Source organism: Athene noctua, chromosome 2 (assembly GCF_965140245.1).
Source record: "Athene noctua chromosome 2, bAthNoc1.hap1.1, whole genome shotgun sequence".
Classification (NCBI taxonomy): Eukaryota; Metazoa; Chordata; class Aves; order Strigiformes; family Strigidae; genus Athene; species Athene noctua.
Window position 1 is genome coordinate 55,598,935 of NC_134038.1, and position 20,780 is coordinate 55,619,714.

At 39.4% G+C, this 20,780-nt stretch overlaps 1 protein-coding gene across 1 annotated transcript in view; it reads left to right on the plus strand.

The window, feature by feature from the left end:
- ARHGAP28 (Rho GTPase activating protein 28) overlaps positions 1–20,780 on the plus strand; it is a 51,077-nt gene that overhangs the window by 13,587 nt on the left and 16,710 nt on the right. The window contains exons 2-8 of the mRNA XM_074899181.1: positions 1,784–1,986; positions 6,596–6,813; positions 12,429–12,516; positions 14,453–14,610; positions 18,279–18,444; positions 18,556–18,647; positions 19,958–20,035. Of these exons, the coding sequence (XP_074755282.1) occupies positions 1,818–1,986; positions 6,596–6,813; positions 12,429–12,516; positions 14,453–14,610; positions 18,279–18,444; positions 18,556–18,647; positions 19,958–20,035 (969 nt within the window). The 5' untranslated portion in view covers positions 1,784–1,817. The remainder of the gene's footprint in view (positions 1–1,783; positions 1,987–6,595; positions 6,814–12,428; positions 12,517–14,452; positions 14,611–18,278; positions 18,445–18,555; positions 18,648–19,957; positions 20,036–20,780) is intronic.

Below are 20,780 nucleotides of genomic sequence, written 5' to 3' on the forward strand. Positions count from 1 at the left end.
CAAAAGCCAGCTGAAACACATCTCCCCAGAGGGAGAGCTACGTGGAAAGCACTCAGATAGCTTTAACCACAGTTTTGTCACAAATTCTTCTCAGATTTGGTGACTGTGGCTTGTTCTAATTAAAACAGTAACAGTTTCAGCACTGGATTTAAAGGCAAACAATCATTTTTTATGAGGAAAAAAAGGATAGAAACACTGAAGACAGCATTTTTCTTCCTGGAGGACATGTGTCTCCACAGCACCACATCACATTTTCTTCTGCTGAAATATTGTTACCTATTAGAAAACCTTGCTTCCTAGCAGCTGACCAAGAACACACGGGTAGGTTTGGCAGCCAAATCATCTGTATTACCCCTCGCTGTGTTCAAAAAGAGGCAAAGGCCTGAGCTGTGTCTTTTTAAAGCACTGATATTGTCCACAGCTGGATTTGTTGTGCCTTATTGTTTCCACCACAGCTCCCCAACCTGGGGCTCAGACCTAACCCAGAAGGGGTTGTCTGGGACCACCCAGATGAAGCAAGGAGGCTCCAGGAGCCTCAGGGAAGCAGCCAGAAGACATCTCAGAGGTAGCGGAGCAGAGTGGGAGAAGCACATCCAGTCAGGTTTATTAAATAATATACTGTTTATACATCCATTACAAAAACTTTGACAAGGAGGGAAATACTGAAAAGGAAGTATCTTTTTTTTTTTAGTGGAGTAAAAGTGATGCCTGTGGTTTTAAACAAAGGCCTGTTGGCAGGATGATGCTACAAAGAAAAGGAAGAGAAAGGGAAACTGCATTTGAATTAATTCAGATAAGTGAAGGCCAGAAGACCTTATGACAAAATTTTCCATTAATTCCTGTAGTCTAGCTCTCTGCCATAATTACATTACCTCCTGACTCCTTTCTACAAATATTGTTGTGGTTATTATTACTGTTTACTGTAACTACTGTAATTACACTTACAAAAGCTGCTTACCCATAATAATGCAAAAGAGCAAAGCCAGACAAGACTTTCATGGTGGGTGTTTTATAAGAACTTGAATAAACTTGTATAACTGTCTTCAGCTGCAAGAATTTATAGTGGGAAAAGACAAGAACAAAGGAGTAAGGAACAAACTTCTTTGTTTTGATTCAATCACTGTATTAAATTGTAACTTGAAATTTGTTTTTTAGTGAATCATAATTTTTTTTGAACCTGTGATCAAAACCTTCTGTTTGGCCTAAAACACAGTATTTCATTTCAAAGACAAATTTTCTTAAGATTTCTTTTATTTTAAGAAAAATGAATTATTTTTTAAAGGGTTTTCAAATAAAAAGTAATTGTTCTTCTGAAGCAAAATATTTCAAGTTTTTAATTCTTTTCTGGAGCCAAGATAAATTTGCAAAATATTTCAGTGTTCCCAAGTCTGATTATTTTTCCGCAAAGAAGTTTATACTGAAACATTTCGGTTAGTAAGCAAAAGAGGAAGGTGTAGAAAGAGAAACTGAGGCACAAAGAAGTCAAAATACTTTTCCAGTGTTTCATTAGATGGATATCAGTGTTAGAAATAGAAGTTGTCCCTCTCTGTGGTATAAAACACTAAAGGACATTAAAGAGATAAATTATTAGATGCAAAATATATTTCCAGCCATAACTGTTATGAGCAAGAGATCATGAAGACCACCAAAACTGTGTATTTGCCTCCAGCATCTTGTTCCCCACTCCATGGTACAGTCAGAGTTGAAGCTGTGTCCTCCGTCTGCATGGTACAAGTTAGCATGATAGAAAGATATTTTTATTTTCATCGCTATGTCTTTTCAGAAAGTCTCTTCCTCGTTGTCGAAGAATTAACAGAATGCTTTCCAACGAGTCGGCACCTCCTCCTGCATTCGGTCGCTCCAACTCACAGGCCTCCATGGACAGCACCTCCATGGAGGACTTCTGGTGCGAAGTGGAGAGCATCAAGGAGAGCAGCGAAGATGGATCTGAAGAAGCAACGCTCTTAGAGTTCAAACCTGCTGATGGTGAGCACACAAACACAACTTTTTCCTCACACCTTGTCTTCACCTCATCTCTTTAATCATGCCCTGATTTCCCTTCTCGTGTCACCCAGTATGAGCAAAAGTACTAGTCTGGGTCTATGATCATTGTAGCTCCACTTCTGATCATCACAGTGTACGAGCCATCACTGGAAAGAAACAATAATTTGGTCTGGTTTATACAATGGGGCTGGTGGTTTACTTCTGAATTAAGTTTTTTTGCACTGATTTTATTTGTGCTTCAGGAGGGCAGGCATGGTGTAATTCAGAAAAGAGAGGTACTACATGAAAAGTTCATCTCCAGCATTAAATAAATTAAAACAAAACATATAAAAGGACCAAAATGTTCATTTAGTATACTGGAATTTTTAATTTTCTGGCTTTTGGTAGGATGTAATGTAGAAGTTATAAAAGTCTCGAAGCAGTTTTTGTTAGATACTGTTTGGTGCTATTGGTAATTTGATAACTGTTTCTCTGAGATCGCCCAATTTAGATACATTCAAGGAGAGATTAGTTAAATCTGAATATGGATGCTGCACCATTCAGACTCCCCAGTTGTCAAAATTCATCCATCATTTATACAAATTATGCTGAAGATATTACTACCTCATTCTGTTACTCTGTTTCCTCCTCTCCTTTTTCATAATGTATTTGGAAAACCATGTAATAGACTGCACTAGCTTGTTGCAATGCAACTTTGTGTTAGAGGATTTGATAACATCTAGAACAGCAGTTCTCATTTTTTCCAGTTATGACCCCACTTACAAATGCATTATATTGTGCAACACAAAATACCAGGTGTTACTATAGGATGAAACCAAATTTCTTTTGAGGTCATGACCCACTGATAACTGCTGCGACCCTTTTGTGGATCATGGCCACTAGGCTGGTAACTGCTGATCTGGGGATAGATTTTGAAACAATGGTGTGTTCTTTCCATAAAATTATTAACACGCGTGACGATGTATTTTTCTTACTTTGACGTGCAATGGGATGTCATTAACTCTGCTACCAGGAAAAAAGGGGAAAAGGAGGAAAAAGTACTACTTTATTAAGCAACCAGATATGTAATCAGTCATGATAAGTAACCCACACAGAGGTATCTAGCTCCAACCATGTACTACTTCCATGGGGAGCACCTCCCACTCACTAGTTCCCAGTAGGGCTCTCCTGGAAGCAAAAGAAGACCTCTGTTCACCAGAAGTCTCGATTTGCTTTGAGGTTATGGTCTGGCAGCTTGAATCCAAACTGCACTTCTTTGTGCTGGCCTGTGGTCTCAAATAAAAATAGATCAAGGTGTAACATTGAAACTTTATGGTTATTGTTATGGGAAGGCAGAAAAGCAATCTGCTCAATCAGTTTGACTGTATTGGGAAAACTCCTGTCTGATCATGGTTTCTAGCTTGGACACTCCAGAAAGAGCTTGTTAACCTCTCAGTGTCTCTTTCATGCAATTGTCAGCGTGAACTGAGTGTCCCTGACTTGCCTGCACAGTCAAGGAATATCAGATATCTGTGAGTTACCAAGCTGGGTAAGTTAGTAGGACAAGGTAATTAAAGGAACCCATTTTCCCTGTTCTCAGAAACTTTTCCATGAGTTTCATCACTGCTGAGCTAAATCTTCACAACAGTGCAAACGCTGCAGCAGCCTCATGTTACCCTTTGTCTGATTACACCTCATTACATTGCATTGATTTTTTCCTCTCTGTCCTGAATTAAATATGAGACTGCAAGGTAAAATACAATACATTTTCACACTTCATTTACCTTCATACTGTTGTTTTAAACACATATATATTGCGTACACCCACACACAACCAGGCAGTGCTTGTCCTAGTTATTAACTTCAGGAATATATTTAGTCTGGGATTATAAATCTTGGAAATAATAGTGAGTTCTATTAAGCTCCTAATAGGATAATACTCCTTGTCGAGGATCAAAACACTGAAAAATCAATGTGGAAGTCTCCAGGGCAAAATAAAAACAAATATTCATCACCCTTCTGAGAGGTCTTTGAGAGAAAGAGATGCAGAATCCTTAAGAAGGAAGCCAAGGGGTGATAGCAGCCAGGCACCACTGATATTGTCAAAACCACAATGCTTTTTTTTGCCAAACCACATGTGCAAGGGGAAGACATTAGCACACTTATTCTGTTGACATTAGTAACTATAGTCAAGAAAGAACAGAAGATCATAACAAGTGATACAAGGGATGAAAATGTAGGGGAAGAGGAAGTCATGGGATATTTAAGATGGCAGTGATGTGCAGAACTGCTTTAAAACTTGGTGTCACAAGGCTGGGATACTGTGAGTTATTTGAGGTACAGACTCACCTCTTTCCTAACAATGTCTGTGAGAAAAAGAGAATTACCAACCAGAGGGAACACTCTTGATTATCTGTTTGTCTTCTGGTGGCACAGAAGCAAACAGAGCATCAAGACCCTGCTGTATAAGTAGCTATCACTACAAAAATGTTTTGTAAAACAACATGTTTTTCTTTTAGCCCTTATTTAAACCTATGTGTCATAAAATTTTGAGGGTTTTTTTTAATGCAGAAGTTCCTTCTCTTTAACAGTTTTACTCCTCTGGTTGTTGTCATTATTTCTCAGTCTATTGTTTGTCAGTGGTTGGAACAGGAAAGGGCAAAAGCCAGAGAAAACAAGTCACAGGGGTGGCTGGTAAGCAGGCAGAATTTCATGTCTGCTCTACTATTTTTCATAGCATCAAGAAAGCCAAGTTTGATTAAAAACTAAATTATTGGAAAGAATATGTCAGGACAAAAGCCAAAATGAATATAATTAAGAAACAGAAACATGAATGGATGTGGCTAGAACAGTGGCACACAGAAATGAAAGAGACCTTGTTAGAAAGAAGATTGAGGATGGCAGAGAACCACTGGTTCAAAGCTTACAAAGAAGGGAAAGGAACAGCCTGTCATCCTGTCTGTGGATACAGAAAGGATCGGAGCTGAGATAACCTGATTTATGGGATATAGGGCTGGTCACACCCCTGTCTAATACAGATAAGGGATTTTAGAAGCAGATACTTCTGCAGAGCTTTGTGAAGAAACAAGACAATTAACAATGAAGTCAGTGATGGCACATGTGTAATATGCTTTCGCTTGTCCCTATGGTCCAGTCCTGTAATTTTCATTTTTGTGCATGTAAGTGCCAAAGTGCAACAAACTGGTATCTGTCAATCTGCCTGCAATCTGATGTCAAGAAAAGGCAATAAAGGAAGACTGAAAATACCAACCTGCCATTAAGACCAGTGCTGGGACAAGAACAATCAGTGCACTGACTAGTTGTTTTATAGAACACGCTGCAAATTAACCCATTTCCTGTTTGACGTGTTTATTTGTAATACCTCTCCTTCAGTCAAAACCGGAATGCAATTAATGTCTTGTTTCAAGCAACATACTGCTGAGATAGAATTGTTCTCAGAACTCAAAGGCGGGCCCTCAAAATCTCCTTATGTGAAGACAGATTTTAAAAGGCTGTGACTGTTTACTTTAAAAAGCAGACAAATACAAAAACAATGACAGCAAAATTAAAAATTACTAAATGACTTAGCAGAAATAGATCGGGAGCTTCTCCCTGTCCTAGAGTGGCAGGGGATATTTCATTCAATGTAACAGGTAGCTGGAACCCCTGTATTGGCCTTGCATGGCAAGATTGGGGGGGGGGGCAGTTCTGCAGGTGTGGCTCTGTGAGAAGGTGCCAGAAGCTTCCCCCATGTCCAATAGAGCCAGGAACCAAAATGCTTTTTCACAGAGTGCATAATCTCACTATGGAACCAGCTGTCTTGTTGAATCAGTTGAGAAGAAGATATTGAACAGTATTCAAGAAAATATTCATCACTAATGCTGCGGTGTAGAGTGCTGTCCAGTCTTTAATTATTAGAAATCAGTATGATACCTAGCATGTAAGGATAGCTATTTTTTCATCTTCCACCCCTATCTGGCCTCTTTGATACCAACCCCTACCTGACCCTTGCTCTTTAGTGAGCAGCTCCAGCTCTTAATCAGCTTATTCAAAACAGGCTATTGCACCAGGTAAAAATCAAGCTTCTCTCAGTGTGGCATCTTCACCAGGTGTCTGATTACCAGCTGATTCTGTCATCTCAAATATCACCCTTAGTGTGCAAATACATTATTCTATTGTATACATCACTTCAGTATTTTTATTTTAATGGGAATACCAGTTTAATTTCCACCTGCCAAATGTCTTTATCCAGTACAATGTGGTATAAATGGTTATTGAGGGGATTTATGGTCTTGAATGAGGGGTTAGTTTTTAGTGACCTTGTTGTCTCAGGCTAGTTACTCCACTGCCTGCTTCACACAAGTATGTTGATACGCAGGTTAAAAATGCCTCTTCTGTTCTTCTCCTAAGTGTTTCCTGTGCAGACTCTGCCAAACTGAAAGTTGACAGTATGTTGACAAAACTAATTTAAGTTACACTTGTGGCCTAAGAAAGATTGGAAGTGGAGTCTTCTTGAGGTAAAGGCTAAGGCAGCAGTCCACCACGCCACTTCCCTTCCTTCAGCCCCTGCTCCCACCCTTGCCAAGTATTACCACTCTGTCTTCCTCTGCAGAAGGGGAGCTGGAGGCAGAATGGCTACAAGATGTAGGTTTATCTACATTGATCTCTGGAGCCGAAGAGGAGGATGGCCAAGCCCTGCTGTCCACTCTGACCCGAACCCAAGCTGCTGCCGTACAGAAGCGGTACAACACCTATACTCAGACCCTGAGGAAGAAGAACAAGCACACAGTCCGGGATGTGCGAGATATCTTTGGCACTGATGACTCTTCTGTAAGTAGCTAATGCATCCTAGCAAATGCTTTTAAGCTTAATTTTTATGCATTTTGCAAGTAGCTCATCAAAGCTTCTACCAGACAGGAACCTTTTTCTGCTGACAGTGTACAGACAGCCAGTAGCAGTTACTAATGCCAAGTCCAGACTTTTAATGCTGTATTTTTGAGAGGAAAGGAATAAACCAATTAAAATGGATGGTGCAGTTTTGCAACTAACATGTAACAATGTTGTATTTGTTGCCAGCCTTCCTCTTCCAATCTCCTATCAAGACTAACATTTACTCCTTTATTTTTTGGAAATCGGTGAGTTACTCTTGGCAGCTATTCAAATTTTTGCTGGCTTATGGGGACACTTGCTATTTATTCAGCAGTCTCAGCAGTGAAGTAAAACTTCTCTAATGAAGCAACTGGGGTTCAAATATGCATAAGCAATTAAACACCTGTCGGCATGATCGCAACTGGTACACTGGCAGTTACATTTCACTTACGTAGCAAATGAAAAGCTATTATCTGTTCATTTGCTTCGTGGCTTCAGAAATGAGCATTACCTCTGGTGATTTCATCCACTTTTCCCTGAGGATAGCTCTAAATGAACCGATTCCTATCCCTACACATTTTGATTTTGGTGAATGCAGTCAACTGTGTGAGTTTAGTTCAATGCTTAAAGCAACACGCATGACTTTACATATGTCACTCATGATAGCTTAAATGGGAGTTGCCAATAAGCTCACAAGTCCACCTTTGAAAAAATAGTAAAGTTCTTGCCATTAAAAAACTCCATGAAACTCTTTTTCTTTATGAAATTGCTTTGTGTTTTTCTATTTGTCCTACCTTCTCCTCAAGGATTGTCATCCTGGATTAATTTAAAAAAAAAAAATTGAGAAATAAAATTGTAGTCTCATAGTTATATTAAAATTACAAAGATATAGTGGTTGGAGAGTTAATTTATTTGTCTCCAATTTAAGTATCTGGTCTTTTTTGAACCTCTTGCACATATCACACAAATATATCCAAAAGCATCCAGTAGTTTCCTGTGGGCAGAGTGTCTTGCATGAGAAATCATCAGGCATGTTTGCATGAACATTAAAAAGCTGATGGCACTTCTTATTGGATTAGCACACTTCTCTTGATTCAGGTATCTGTAAATATTAATGTGTTTAAAATTTTCAAAAATTATAATAAACCTTAAGTTTCCTAATAAATCAGCCAAATAAATGTACCCATTCTCTCAGATGGGCACATTATTGATCTGATTTTGACCTTCAACTCTTTTTCTCACTTGCTAAAGGAATCAGGACCTTCCAAGCCATTACCCCTCAAATCACTATCTTACCTCCTCTGAAATTCAGTTCACTTACTAGTTCCTCATTGTGAAAGTCTGAAAGAGAAGACCGGACCGAATAAGAAATTAAAACTTCTAATTCTTCTTCCCACAAAAATATGCAGTTCTGCAGGGTACTTACCTAAATGTTAAACACAAATACAGCTGCAGAGCACACCATCACCTCCCTCCAATGGACTGCAAAACAGATCATATTTCTAAAAGCCCCCAAGGTTCCCAATACCCTCCTGCCATTCCCATTCACCATTGCTTTTATCTCTGCTGCTTATTAAGGGATTTAGAAACTTTGTCCTAATTATCAGCTCCTCAGGGATAAACACACTTCAAGGGGGTTTGTACCCCGACCTGTGGGTTTCCGAGCAGTCCTTTGTCAGGGGGTGTCAGCTTAAACAGTCCCCCATGCTCTGCTGCCTCTTTGGGCAGGGCACTACAGCTGCCGGTGAATCTTTGTGATGAATCAGTTTGGGAAAGTGATCCGCATTAAAAACAACCCAGCCAAAAAAAGAAGAGCAGTGGGACAGGGAGGGGTAAATCTTTTCAGCACAGCTGCTGAAGAGAGACTGGTAAAAAGACTGCTTGAAATGACGTGCTGGAGTTTTGCTTTCCCACCCTGCTTTTTAGTTGGGAAGGAAAGAAATACACGTGTTGCAAATAGCAAAACAGCTATAACTGTTTCACATAACTCTATAATCCTCCCCATTAGGAGGATGGATTTACACCTTCTTCCCAACAACCTAAGCATTACAAGGAACCTAGAGGGATAGGTCACAGGATGGATTACTCTTTTCTATGGCTAATGATGAAAGAAAAGGTGATTAGCTCACTAGAGTCACCTGAGATGAGATTTAGGGGACCACTGAAGAGGCATAGTTGTTATCCAGAGCAGGGGGAGGGGGGTGTGAAGGGAAAGAGAGGGAGAGGTTTGCTCTAATTTTTTCTCTCTAGTCTGAAATAAACCTTCCTGCTAGACATTTTGCTATTGCTGCCTGGTGGCTAGCCTCCGTAAGGGTCAACACAGAGCAAAGGATGCTTTTCCATCATCCTGCCTTTGAGGTTCACCCCCTCAGAGAGTGGTCCCTCAACAGTCCAAGTGGACTGAAATGAAAGGAAATGAAGCCATGTTTCCTTTTTTTGTTTGGTGGTGTTTAGTTTCTTTTCCTGTTGCCCACCCTGGAAAGGTGCCATGATCCCTGGGGGCAAAATGCAGGACCTGTGGTACCTGACCCCTCTGAGGGTGATGCCTTGGCAGAGCAGCCAGCCCCAGCTGAGGTGCCTCTGCTCTACTTCAGACAGGCCTACATACAGCAGGCTCAACTGACAGCCATGTTATTGAGATTTAAATTGGATGCTTTATTAATCACACTGCCCTGATTTTCCTTACTGCTGGTACCCCGCTGCTTCCATCAGAAGCTGTCAGCTCTGATAGTGCCCAAAGCCTAGAAAAATCAGCAGCGGAATAAAAATGGGGGTGGAACATCGATTTTGTTATTGGAGGGAGGAAATGAAGCATTATTCTCACTAACAGCCCAAGCCTGTACTTTATGAACAGCTAAAACTCCTCAAGAGTTTTAGGAGCATTTTACTTAAGCAATGCATAAGAAAATCATGTCCAAATTAAAGAATAATCACAGATTAACCCAGAGCTATTTGAATGAAAAGGCACTTGTGATGACAGTGCCTGGAAATATGAATATATCCAAATCATGGGCAACTTGTATCCTGACCAGAGCTAAAAGACCATCCTCTTTTGCCTTTATTTCCCTTAGCTGCAGGGTTGACAATAAAATTTGATTGCTTTGGTCCTCCAATTATTTGGTTTTGTATCTTCTACAATGAGGGTAGCTACTAAAAACCGATCTACCTCATCTCCATCTTTTTCTTGCATTTCTGATTTCCTCTTCCCATTGGAAATTCCTGTGTACATCGTGTCAGTATGTCAGTAAACACTGGGTTCATTTTTAGTATCAGATAATGAGAACTGTCTCATGAATCACGTTCAGTCAGAAATCAGGATATAAGAAGTCTTGCCTTCCCTGAAGCCCCAGTCAAATGAATAAAGCTGTCCTGACTTAGTTAAGGACACAGTTTGACTCTTGGCCTTTCACATTAATTAAGACACGAGCCTCCAAAGTTTTTTAATCTTTTTTTGCTAAAGAAATATTCCAGATCTTTAAAATTCATGCATTAAAAATGTTTTATTCTCAGTCTTCCCTTTCTTTTTATCATATTATCCTAATTTTTTTTTTTTTTTTAAAAAAAAGGTGGAGGTGTTGGTCTTGTTTGGAAGAGATTTTCACAAAAGAGACATAGATTTGGCTTTTTATGCACTCTTATTGTGGAGGCTGGGAGTTGACACCAAGAATATGACATTTTTAGCTACCCCTCATATTGTACATGGTTCACATTATTCAATTACCACAAGGTAAAGCAGCCCGTTGAAAGCACTGCTGGGCATGAAGTAGAGCTGTGCTGCCAGGTCCCCTCTGCCAGCTCCACCATGCTTATCCAAACTGGCTATTGCAGCTGCTTCACTAGTAAATTCACCTGTGTAATAAGGCCGGAAGGATTTTTTTTCTTAATAAACTTCATTCACTGTAAATCTATTCTGAATACTATTCTCAGGGTTAGACATTTTGAGCAGTAAAAGTAGATGAGCCAGCTGTTAATGTCTACCATTAATTTCTCCATCTGGATCTTAAGCAGTAGAATAACTACTTTTATGTTTGATTTTTCCCACATTGATGTGGCAAATTCAACCATCCCCTCCACCTCCATGCTGCCACCTGAAATTTATAATGCTTTTTTATGTTCTAAAACCCTTTGTGTAAATGTTACGGTATTTTATCATAAAAGCATCCTAACAGTTCTCCTTTTTTAAAAAAATCAATGGTCCTTACAGTCTTCTGGCAAAGGAAATCCATGTGACTCAAATCCTGTTTGCTATCAAGTTTGCAAGCCATTGAATGGACCCTCTCAGGAGAGATTTTATTCATGTTGTATTTGGTTTTGTTACCCAAATCGCTCAGAGGATGATTGAATAAAAAAACTGCAACACTTGATTCAGGCTTCCAATTGGAAGAGCTGCCTGTCTTTTAAAAAGCTGACATTTTTTAACAGCCTGAATGCTGCTCCTGTGTATTGGCTACAGATGGGGAAGACAAAATTTATGCCCTGAGGCATTGCTGCTTGTTGATAAACAGCCGATTAAGTAATTTAAAGAGTTTTTTAAGGAGTTGTTGTTGTGTGCTTATTGGGGCCTTCAGCAGCAGGTTCAGCTGGAAAGCTGGGACTGTTCCACCAGGCTTGGGGGTGGGGGCTGAGGGCTGAGGCAGCAGGTTTGAGAATGGGAGGGGGCTCCAAGACCTCCCACCAGGATGCAGAGGACAGCAGAAAAAATGCAAGGCTGGTTTGGGACATTGTAGTTATTTTCACTGAGTACTACTCAGAGCATTTTTTAAATTCCTGACCTTTTACTTTTTAACCAAGAATATGCAGATGAGCTGCTACTACCCCATATACACACACTCAGATTTGGCTTTATGAGTCCCAAAACTGCTGAGAACAAGGGTAAGACTCCGCTGCCAAGAAGAGGTGACAGTGCTTGAAAGCCACCCCCTGGCCTCCGAATCCAAGCCCCTTCTCTGCTGTGCCACACACACTTCCCCCATTTTCACACAGTACAGAATGATTTCTGGAGCAGAAGGAAATGAATTTAATGATAGAAAACATCTTTTTTCCCTAAAACTGTTTTTGCAGTTCACTGATAAAGTGCTAGTACATAACCTATGGGAGGACATTCATCCATTAATAATTTGCCGGTACCTAAATCCCGAAAGGTGGTGAACAGCCTGATTTCTGGCAGGTGTCTGGGAACAGTGCAGATTCAACATGTGTCAGAGAGTCCCCAAAAAGATTTGTGGCCAAAATGATTAGAAGTAGGATGGATTACAATTCGATGAAGACCTTTCACTTAGTGCAATTATGTACAGCAATTTACTTAGCTAATTTCAGTCATTATATAGGACAGGACTCATTAGCTACAGCGAGCTGCAATATTACTGACCTCAACATGATCCAAATCTGTTCAGCCTGGGGAATATTAATTCTCAGGCTTGGCTATGAAAAATGTGCTCTGGCAAATCACAACAGGTTGTTTAAACTTGGCAAAAGAGTGTAAGCTGAGAATGATGCGCTGTTGCTTGAACTTTAGCAGTTTCTGTCCATAGACGTTTACCTTCACTGCAGTCTGATCATTTTTCCTTGCCTATCAGCCCACATTTGAGACAGTTCCAGTGTCACCAGTTCCTTCTAATGGTATCCAGCTTCCTGGGCAGAAGCCAGTTTGGAAATCAGTTAGCTGTGAGTATGCCAACATGTAACCAGTGTTCACTTCCTCCTAGGAAAATGATAGACAGAAAGATCCTTTTGTGGTTCAGAGGTTAGTCCCCTCTTTCACACTGGGGCTGTGCTGCATATATTTCCTTAAAATCGTTGTTGGCTTATTGTCATGCAGGAACCAAAGTTTCCCATTCAAGACCAGTGTTGTACAGCACAGACTGCTGCCCTTGAGGCATCAGTGTCTAAAAAGTACTGATCATTGCAAGGCTGGGAAAGTAAAAATAACCTCTAAACAACATGGTGCAGAATTTGTCCAAAATATGTCAGCAGTGTATTTTCTTGTTGCAAATCATGACAAGAAAGATACATATTTCCTTCACATTTCTTCTCCAGTACTGCAGAAACTGTACTATTAGAAATTTATCATTTTTCTGGTTCTCTCCTGTTATTCTGATCTACTAATGGTGTTATTTTGGAGATACCTTAAACACTTTGCTCTGACAGTGACTGGCAGTGCTAATGAACATGATAGCTCTGCTCTACTCGGTGTCTGGATAACTGTCAGCAACCTTCCACACGAATGTCCATCTTTTATTTTGAAAGCTCTTCCCATCACCATTGTTCAGGGCTTAGCTAAAGGGATATTAATACCCAAGTTTCTAAACTAGTCCCTTAGATGTTTATCTCTGGATATAGTGCCACAGACATTTTGCAAAAAGCTGCTTTGCTGATAACCTCTGCTCTGCAAGCAGTTGTACGAGAACAGATGGGGAACCAAATGGCCCAGGGTACCACAGACAGTCTGTGGTCCCAGGCCCAAGGGTGGAAAGAGAGATGGAAAACATCTTAAATGGCTTGGCCATTAGGTGACATCTAAGGCCACAGTTCAGAAGGCAGAAGCCACTTAATAACACACTTAGCTTTTTCATACCAGACTTACAAAACAAATGGTGTTGCAAAAAAGTGTTCAAGTCCCTGTATCTGTAAATGCACTGATTCAAAAATCATGGGGCGTGCACATGTTTATAAAACACGTAATGCTTTTAATTCACTTTCTGATTTCCATGGCTTTTGAATGCACTTGGGTCATGTTAGTAAACTCTTCTCTGCAGTCCTGGGGGCTGAAATTTTATTTCCCTTTCAGTGAAAATTAGGATTTTGTTCCAATTACATGAGCAAAGGAGCTGGACCTTAAGGGAAACCTAAAAATTGTCCTGAGATGTGAGAGATCAGTCATGAAAGCTGGCAACACTGGAACTCATGCATGTTATCACACTTTGGACTCCATGACAATAGGGTATTTCTGTACTTGATTGTACTGGTTTCAAAAATTTTCCTCTGGCATCCACTTTCAGGAGGCAACTAAATGTTAGAGTAGAGCAATAAGTAATTTCACAATATCTACCAGAAATTCCAGTAGATATAGTGTTTTTTAAACTGGAAGATTGTACATTGCGTCCTGTACATTGCTACACACCTAAACTAGCAACTGTGAGAAATATATGTATGTGAGCACATAAAATATACGCAGTGTATTATGACTGTGAAAAAGTCAACAGTGATCTGAAAAACTGTGTCAACGGCATTTTTCTGTCAGGAACTTTTATTTTTAATTGTTCATTAGACAAGTGCCACCACAGTTTGCTGGCCTGGGTAGACAAGGACGGAGTACAAAACCTAGATAATTCCTGATAAACAGGAAGTTCCAGCTTGACTGTCTTTCTCACGAAAAGCAACAAGTTAAATAATCTAAAATGAAAATAGGAATTTTATTTCTGAGGGGTTATTTCCTCTAGACAAAACAGGAACATGCTGTGGTTTACACTGAAATTCCTCTTTGAAGCACTTCCTTTATTACTTTCTCCAGATTTTTGTCGTCTTGGTTCAATTTTTTAATGTCTCTGTACTAACTGCAAGCATACATCCAGCATTCAGATATAATTTCCCTTATTTCCAGCTAATAGCTGTCTAGACTGCGGACTAGATAAAGGCAGCCCATCCGTAACAGAAGAGCTCTCCTATGAGGTCTCTTTCTCAGAATCCATTGCGATCTTTCCAAAAACCCAAGAATGGCCGAAAAACCAGAGGTTCAAAAAGGAAGACTCTGCTTTGCCTGTAAGTTTGCTCTCAACATATTTCCTCAATTGTTTTCTTGAATGCAGTAATTTCTTGCTTTATATTCCCAGCACATTGGAGTCTGTTAAGATACATTAGCTGTCTTCTGTGATGTGTGCTTTATAGAGACCTCCCGCTGTGCCTCCTACTGCTTGTGATTGATTCTCAGAGAGGCACCAAAGCTAACCGGGATATTGAAGCCTGGTTTTTACTTGTAATCATCACAAATTAATATGTGGAACTCTGTCCACAAATATTGCATCATCCACACATTTTTTCATATAGAAATAAAGACCAGTTACTGGCACTAAAACTACCAATCATTTTCATTACTGGTCTGCTTTCTGACTTTATTCCCCCCAGATTATCTGCCTTTGTTAACACATAGATTTAAAACTGTTCCACAAATGAAAGGAGGAAAGAAAGCATTATTCCTGCAGCAGTACCGATCATCTCCAATCAGTATTCAGTGCAATTACGTTATGGAAAGTATTACATGAATAGTTAAATGAAAGTTTATCGTGTCATATCATTCAGCCAGACATACACTGAGCAGTAGTGTCATTATCTGGAATCATTTCTTGAAGTCAAGGAAGTCAGTTTTCTATTTCCATCAGCCCTCACAACTTCCAGTACTGAAAACTGGAGCGTTAAATTTGTACTTCAGATGCCACCTTTTTAGTGAAATGTATGAAATAGCTGTAAATTATTCGGAAGCATTTCCTGAATGTTATGATGTCCTCAGGTCCTGAACTAATCCAGAATTGTTACTATACACACAGACATTGAATTCTCTGAGAATTATCCATTTGTCCATCTCAGGCATCACCAAGGAAGAAGAACCTGAGATGCAGAAGTAAGCTTCCATTTTGAAAGGAGGGATAAGACACCAAGTAGATTACAACTGGTGTGAAATCCCTGTGCTGTAGTGTTTCTGTTTTTTTTTTTTTTTTGTGGTGGGACTGACTTGATGTCCTGTGGAGAGTAAGGATATTTCTGCATTCATGATGATTTTGGCAAACCATAGGTTTAATCCTTGTTCCTTGTAGTAGCAAACCTAGGATCCCAGCCTTCACTAAAACACACATGCATGCATGCACATACACACACACACACACACACACACACACAGAGAAATTGTTCTCTGCAACAGTTCGGACAATTTCCAGTTGATAGAGAGTGGAAAATAATGAAACTGGTGACACACAGGGAAAAGAAGATGTCACATTGAATATCACGGACCTGTGGATGCATAATTGAATAGTTTTAGAAAAGGCCAGTACTGCGCTGAAGATGAACTATTCTGCATGCAGAACATAATTTTGTGTGCTTGGAAGAGTACACAAGACGTATGCCAGGTCACCGCAGACAGATAGTTTCTGAATAAAGTCAACAATTGTAGCTGTTGACATTAACATTCTTACTTCACATGCTGCCTCTCATGATATTGTTTTTTTCCCATAATGTCTCATATTTTAGTGGGCCCCAGCAGAACAATCACCTCTTTGTTACACAGTCACCTACACTCTGAAAGACTGTCCCTCCTTCCTCTAGGTGGGCCAGCAGGTCCAGAATGAAGTCTACACAACATTGTACTCTCTTCAGGGCAGGTCTGACACAATAATACAACCAAATTCATCGATGGCTTATAGTGAGCAGCACAGAGAGAGATTATATATGATAAAATAGCATGTCCTCTGCAGCTCCCAGAAGAGCCAGCTCAGCATCACCGTCTGTACATGGGTTACATGCAACTTCCCCAGTGTGGGACCATGATCGAAGTGACTTAGTTGAAGATATTACAGAACTAAGAGTCAGTAAGTGTTACAGGCCCATCTTAATATATTGTATAGTTCCACACAGAAACAACATGTCACACAATGTTAGACATAAACCTTAGGCAAAACTCTGGTAATCTAATTTCAGGATAGCACAGCCTGCTTCAGTGCTGTGTATTGTGACTCTACTGTTTGTAAGAAAAATCACCAGAAAATTGTGACACAAGGCAGAAGAAAGACGCCCAGCCCCAAACCTTGTGTTAACATTGCATCACATAGTGACCCTAGGAGTCAACCAGACAATGTGGAAAATCATTGTAGCCATCCTTTGTAATCAGTTTTGGAGTGTTTGTCATTTTTTCTTGGCAAACATACTTTTTCTCCTTCCCCTCAGAAAATATGTGTGCACTGTGTGATGTTCTTATTTTCAAGATGATTTATTGTGCTTTGACTGCTTTTGGACTTTTTGCATCACAAGAACCAAAATGCATAGATATTCTTTAGTCTTTTTATGTGTCTTCAGAAGACATGTAGCTTTTGTTACATTACTAAGTCTTGGTGTAAGAGTAACAGTGGAAGTGCTGCACTCTGGCGAGGGAAGATTCTGGCCTAAAATGCCCCAGACAGCACATAAATTAGTTATTCTGTCCCCTACACTCTTTTTTCCCCAATTGTGATTAACCTTCATTAAAAGACAATGTGCGGTATGATTTAGGAAGTCCTAACCTACATGATCTAGATGTCCTTTGTCCTCTCTTACTTTTGAAATCTGGTGTAAATTTAATTCCTATTTTGTTTGCTTTTTTCTTAATCTGTTTGACTGGCTTCATGTAAAGAAGAGTTAAACCTATTAAATCCATATTTTTTTTAAAAAAAAGGGAGGACTGGGCTGAAATCTCCAGAATAAAAACATTATTAAAGGCTGGGTTTCCACTCAATTCCCTAAAGAGAGGAGACGAGTTGTAATGTTTATTTATTTATACCTCCAACTAACAATTACTGGTTTAAATTACAGTTACATTTTAAAAAAGCATACAATACCGAAGATCCACAGTTCTTTGAAAAGCATGTACTTTACTATAATTTTGTTATTATGTTTAACGATTATGTCAAAAACTGATGGGTATTTGTTCTTTTCAACATTTGTACAAATGCTTCTGTCATGATACAACATTCTTGGCCCTGCTCCATGACACTGCAGTTTCTAAAATATGTAGACATCTTCACATGCCCCCCAATTACTAAGTATCGTAAGTTCAAGCATACTTGAATAAATTATTTCTTAGCTGCTGGGAGTCCTGTTTCTAAGCCTGAATGCTTCTTGAGTAATAAAAAGTACCAGAAAATTGGCAGGTTGGCAACAGGACTAAGTGATTTTGCTTCTGGGCTTTTCCTCAGATCTTTAGTTTGAAGTCTCCTATAAGACCTCATAAATTAATAGTAATATGCAAAGCAGGCATGGATTCATTACACACACACATGATTGATATACAACCATAGCCATGATGAAATGTCAGCCACTTCAACAGCATTCAGAGATGCTCTGGGGGAGGCAGAAGCAGAGCAAAATATTACATCCTGATGAAACTGAGCAAAAGTTGAAGTAGCACATAGCTCATTTGTTCCAGCTGGAGTACAGTCACTGAGGTTAATACCTCTGCTCTAGCATCACTTATCAGTCAAACTTTAAGGGAACATGCTGAGCAAGAAGGTCAGTTTTATGTTTCAGATAGATGCAAGTTATGTCAACATAGGGTTGTTGTTCAACTCTTTGGTGTTATCCATCTGCCCTAATATGACTTCTTATCATATACCAGCATCTCTCTCAAACCAAAAATTCACTTCCTGTAATTGTCATACAAATAAAGATGTGACCCATCTCTACTGTAGAAATTCATTGTTCGGAAAAGCCGGTTTGGACTGACAGACGTTGGAGACCTCTCTCCTGAAGACATGAAAAAGATCCGCTACCTCTCCCTGATTGAGCTAACAGCCTTCTATGATGCACTGGGAGTCGAGCTGAAGAGGAACCGCGCAGAGAGGGTGCGGGGACGAGGTACTGTGCTGTGGCATCCCCGTGGCGGCCACCTGGGTGCTGCTCAGGGTTGAGAGGAGACACGTACAAGGCTGTTTCCTCTTTCTCACATTTGTTGTTATTATTTTTAAGAAAATGGTCTGTTTGGAGTCCCTCTCACCATACTGCTGGAGAATGATCAAAAGAAGGTTCCTGGAATAAAAGTTCCCCTTATTTTTCAAAAAGTGAGTATAACTCAGCCTACTCAGCCACCAAAATTTGCTTTTCCATCATTTTCATTGACACTCAGAAGAGTGTCAGATAAAAGAAGATGCAGGCTTTACAGACTCGAAGGTGTCTACAGGTTGTCTATCTATATGTTATGGTTTGAAAACCTTGTGACAAGGAGACAAAATTTGTTCCTTTTTTGTGTTTTATCTGTGGTAGGGACATCTTTCAATTTTTGCAACTATATGATACCATAAAGGAAACTTCGGGAAACATATGTCTGGCTTTGTTTTCCTTTATCATTAAAGTCATGCAAAATTATGTGTGTATGCAGAAGTGTCAGAGATGAGTTGTCTCAGGAGTTTTAAATTCACATGTATTCAAACTGCTATTATTTTCAGAATGGAAGTGGTATCTTCTCATTGAGGTTTGTATGACAAGACAACATCATTTATATAGGTCATTTGACAGTACAATGACATCCAGCAGATGTCTTGGTGACAGGTACACAGACACAAGCACACATACAATTACACATGTTTATATGGACTTGAAAGTTTCAATTTCCCTGTAAATACTGACAAAAAGGGAAGTGGTGTGGAGTGTCAGGGGACAGATTGACATGTCTTGAATATTTACATGACTTTGCAATCAGCTCCACAGCTCCCCTGTCAAGATACCATGGGAAATTAGAAGGATCCAACAGCTAGGGAGGGAGGCAGATCTGTTGAAGAAAATCCAGAGGAGTATAAATAAATGCTAGGAATTTTTTTTTATTATTTTAAATTGTGTTAAATTAAAACATAATATTTTTTTTGTAAAGAATTAGAGTGGAAAGCCTATTCTTCTATTCACAGAAATTTCAAAATAAAATATTCTGGGATCATTTTCTAATCTGAGTTCGCAGTTCCCAGAAACATATGTTATCTATAGACGTTTCCATTGTGCTTCTCAGAGAAAAACGTAAACATTTCTCAGAGGTTAATTATCCCTCAAAACATCATTGTGTTTCACCCAGTGTATCTGCCCTTTTATTAATACCTTTATATGTTAATTGTTCTATAACACTGCCAATTCTCAAATCAAGGACAGAGCGGCCTATTATGTTGTCAGTTTTCTGTACTCTGTATGCTCCATATTTCAGGGTCAGGAATCAGAAGAACAAATTAGGAAGGTTTATTTACATGAGCTGGCTTGTTTTCATTAGCAAATTACATAGAAATGGATCTTTTTCAAATTAGTTTCAAGGATACTTAGATTGAAAAAAAGTATTTTTAAGGGCTTATGAGTATTTTACTGGGTTTTGTTGGTTTCTTTTTTTTTCCAGTTGCTGCTTAAGCTTGAGGAAACAGGTTTAGAAACTGAAGGAATTCTACGAGTGCCTGGATCTGCCTCCAGAGTCAAGGTACATGCTCATGCCAGTTTTCTGTCTCCTGAACTTTATGTAAAATAATACAACACACACAGTGCACATAAATACTGATGTGTGTAGCTCAGCATTTCTGTTCTTACCAGTGAAAAGGTCAGATTGGTTCCTGGGAACTAATAAATCACAGAACATGTGGTCTATTGCTTTGCATTTGTTAATGTTCTATATAAAGCACAGACTTGATGCTGAATGCAGTTTTTCTCCATGAAACATTGAGGGATCCTTTTAGTTCATCTCTGTCGTCCAAGACTGCTGTGATCTTATCTCTGTTTTAATTTATTTCAGAAATCCAGATTTGCTAAACTGAGAAAACTTCGGATAAACATCTTATTCCATGTCATTTTAACCTCTATGTCATTTTATTTCTCATTTATCTTCTGTGATCTTACAATTTCATGTTCCAAGCGAGAGAAATTTGGCCTGTGTTCACAGTTTGGCAGCCTCAAGTACTGTGTTTTCACAGGCTATTTTCGGGCTATGAACACAGTATTGTTGGTATCGAAAAACCTGACATTGTGGTGCAGTAATGCTCGCAATTGTTTCTCCAGACTAACTTGATTCCAGGAGGCGGAAGCCTTTGGCAGAGGCAAATTAGAGAAAAAAATTTTTTTCTGGGTTTAGTAATATCTATCTCTTTCCCAGATTTTTCTTTTTTTCTATGGTTTTTTTGGTCTGGTTTAGTCAACTTCTTATAGTGCATCCCAATCCCACCTTCTCGTCC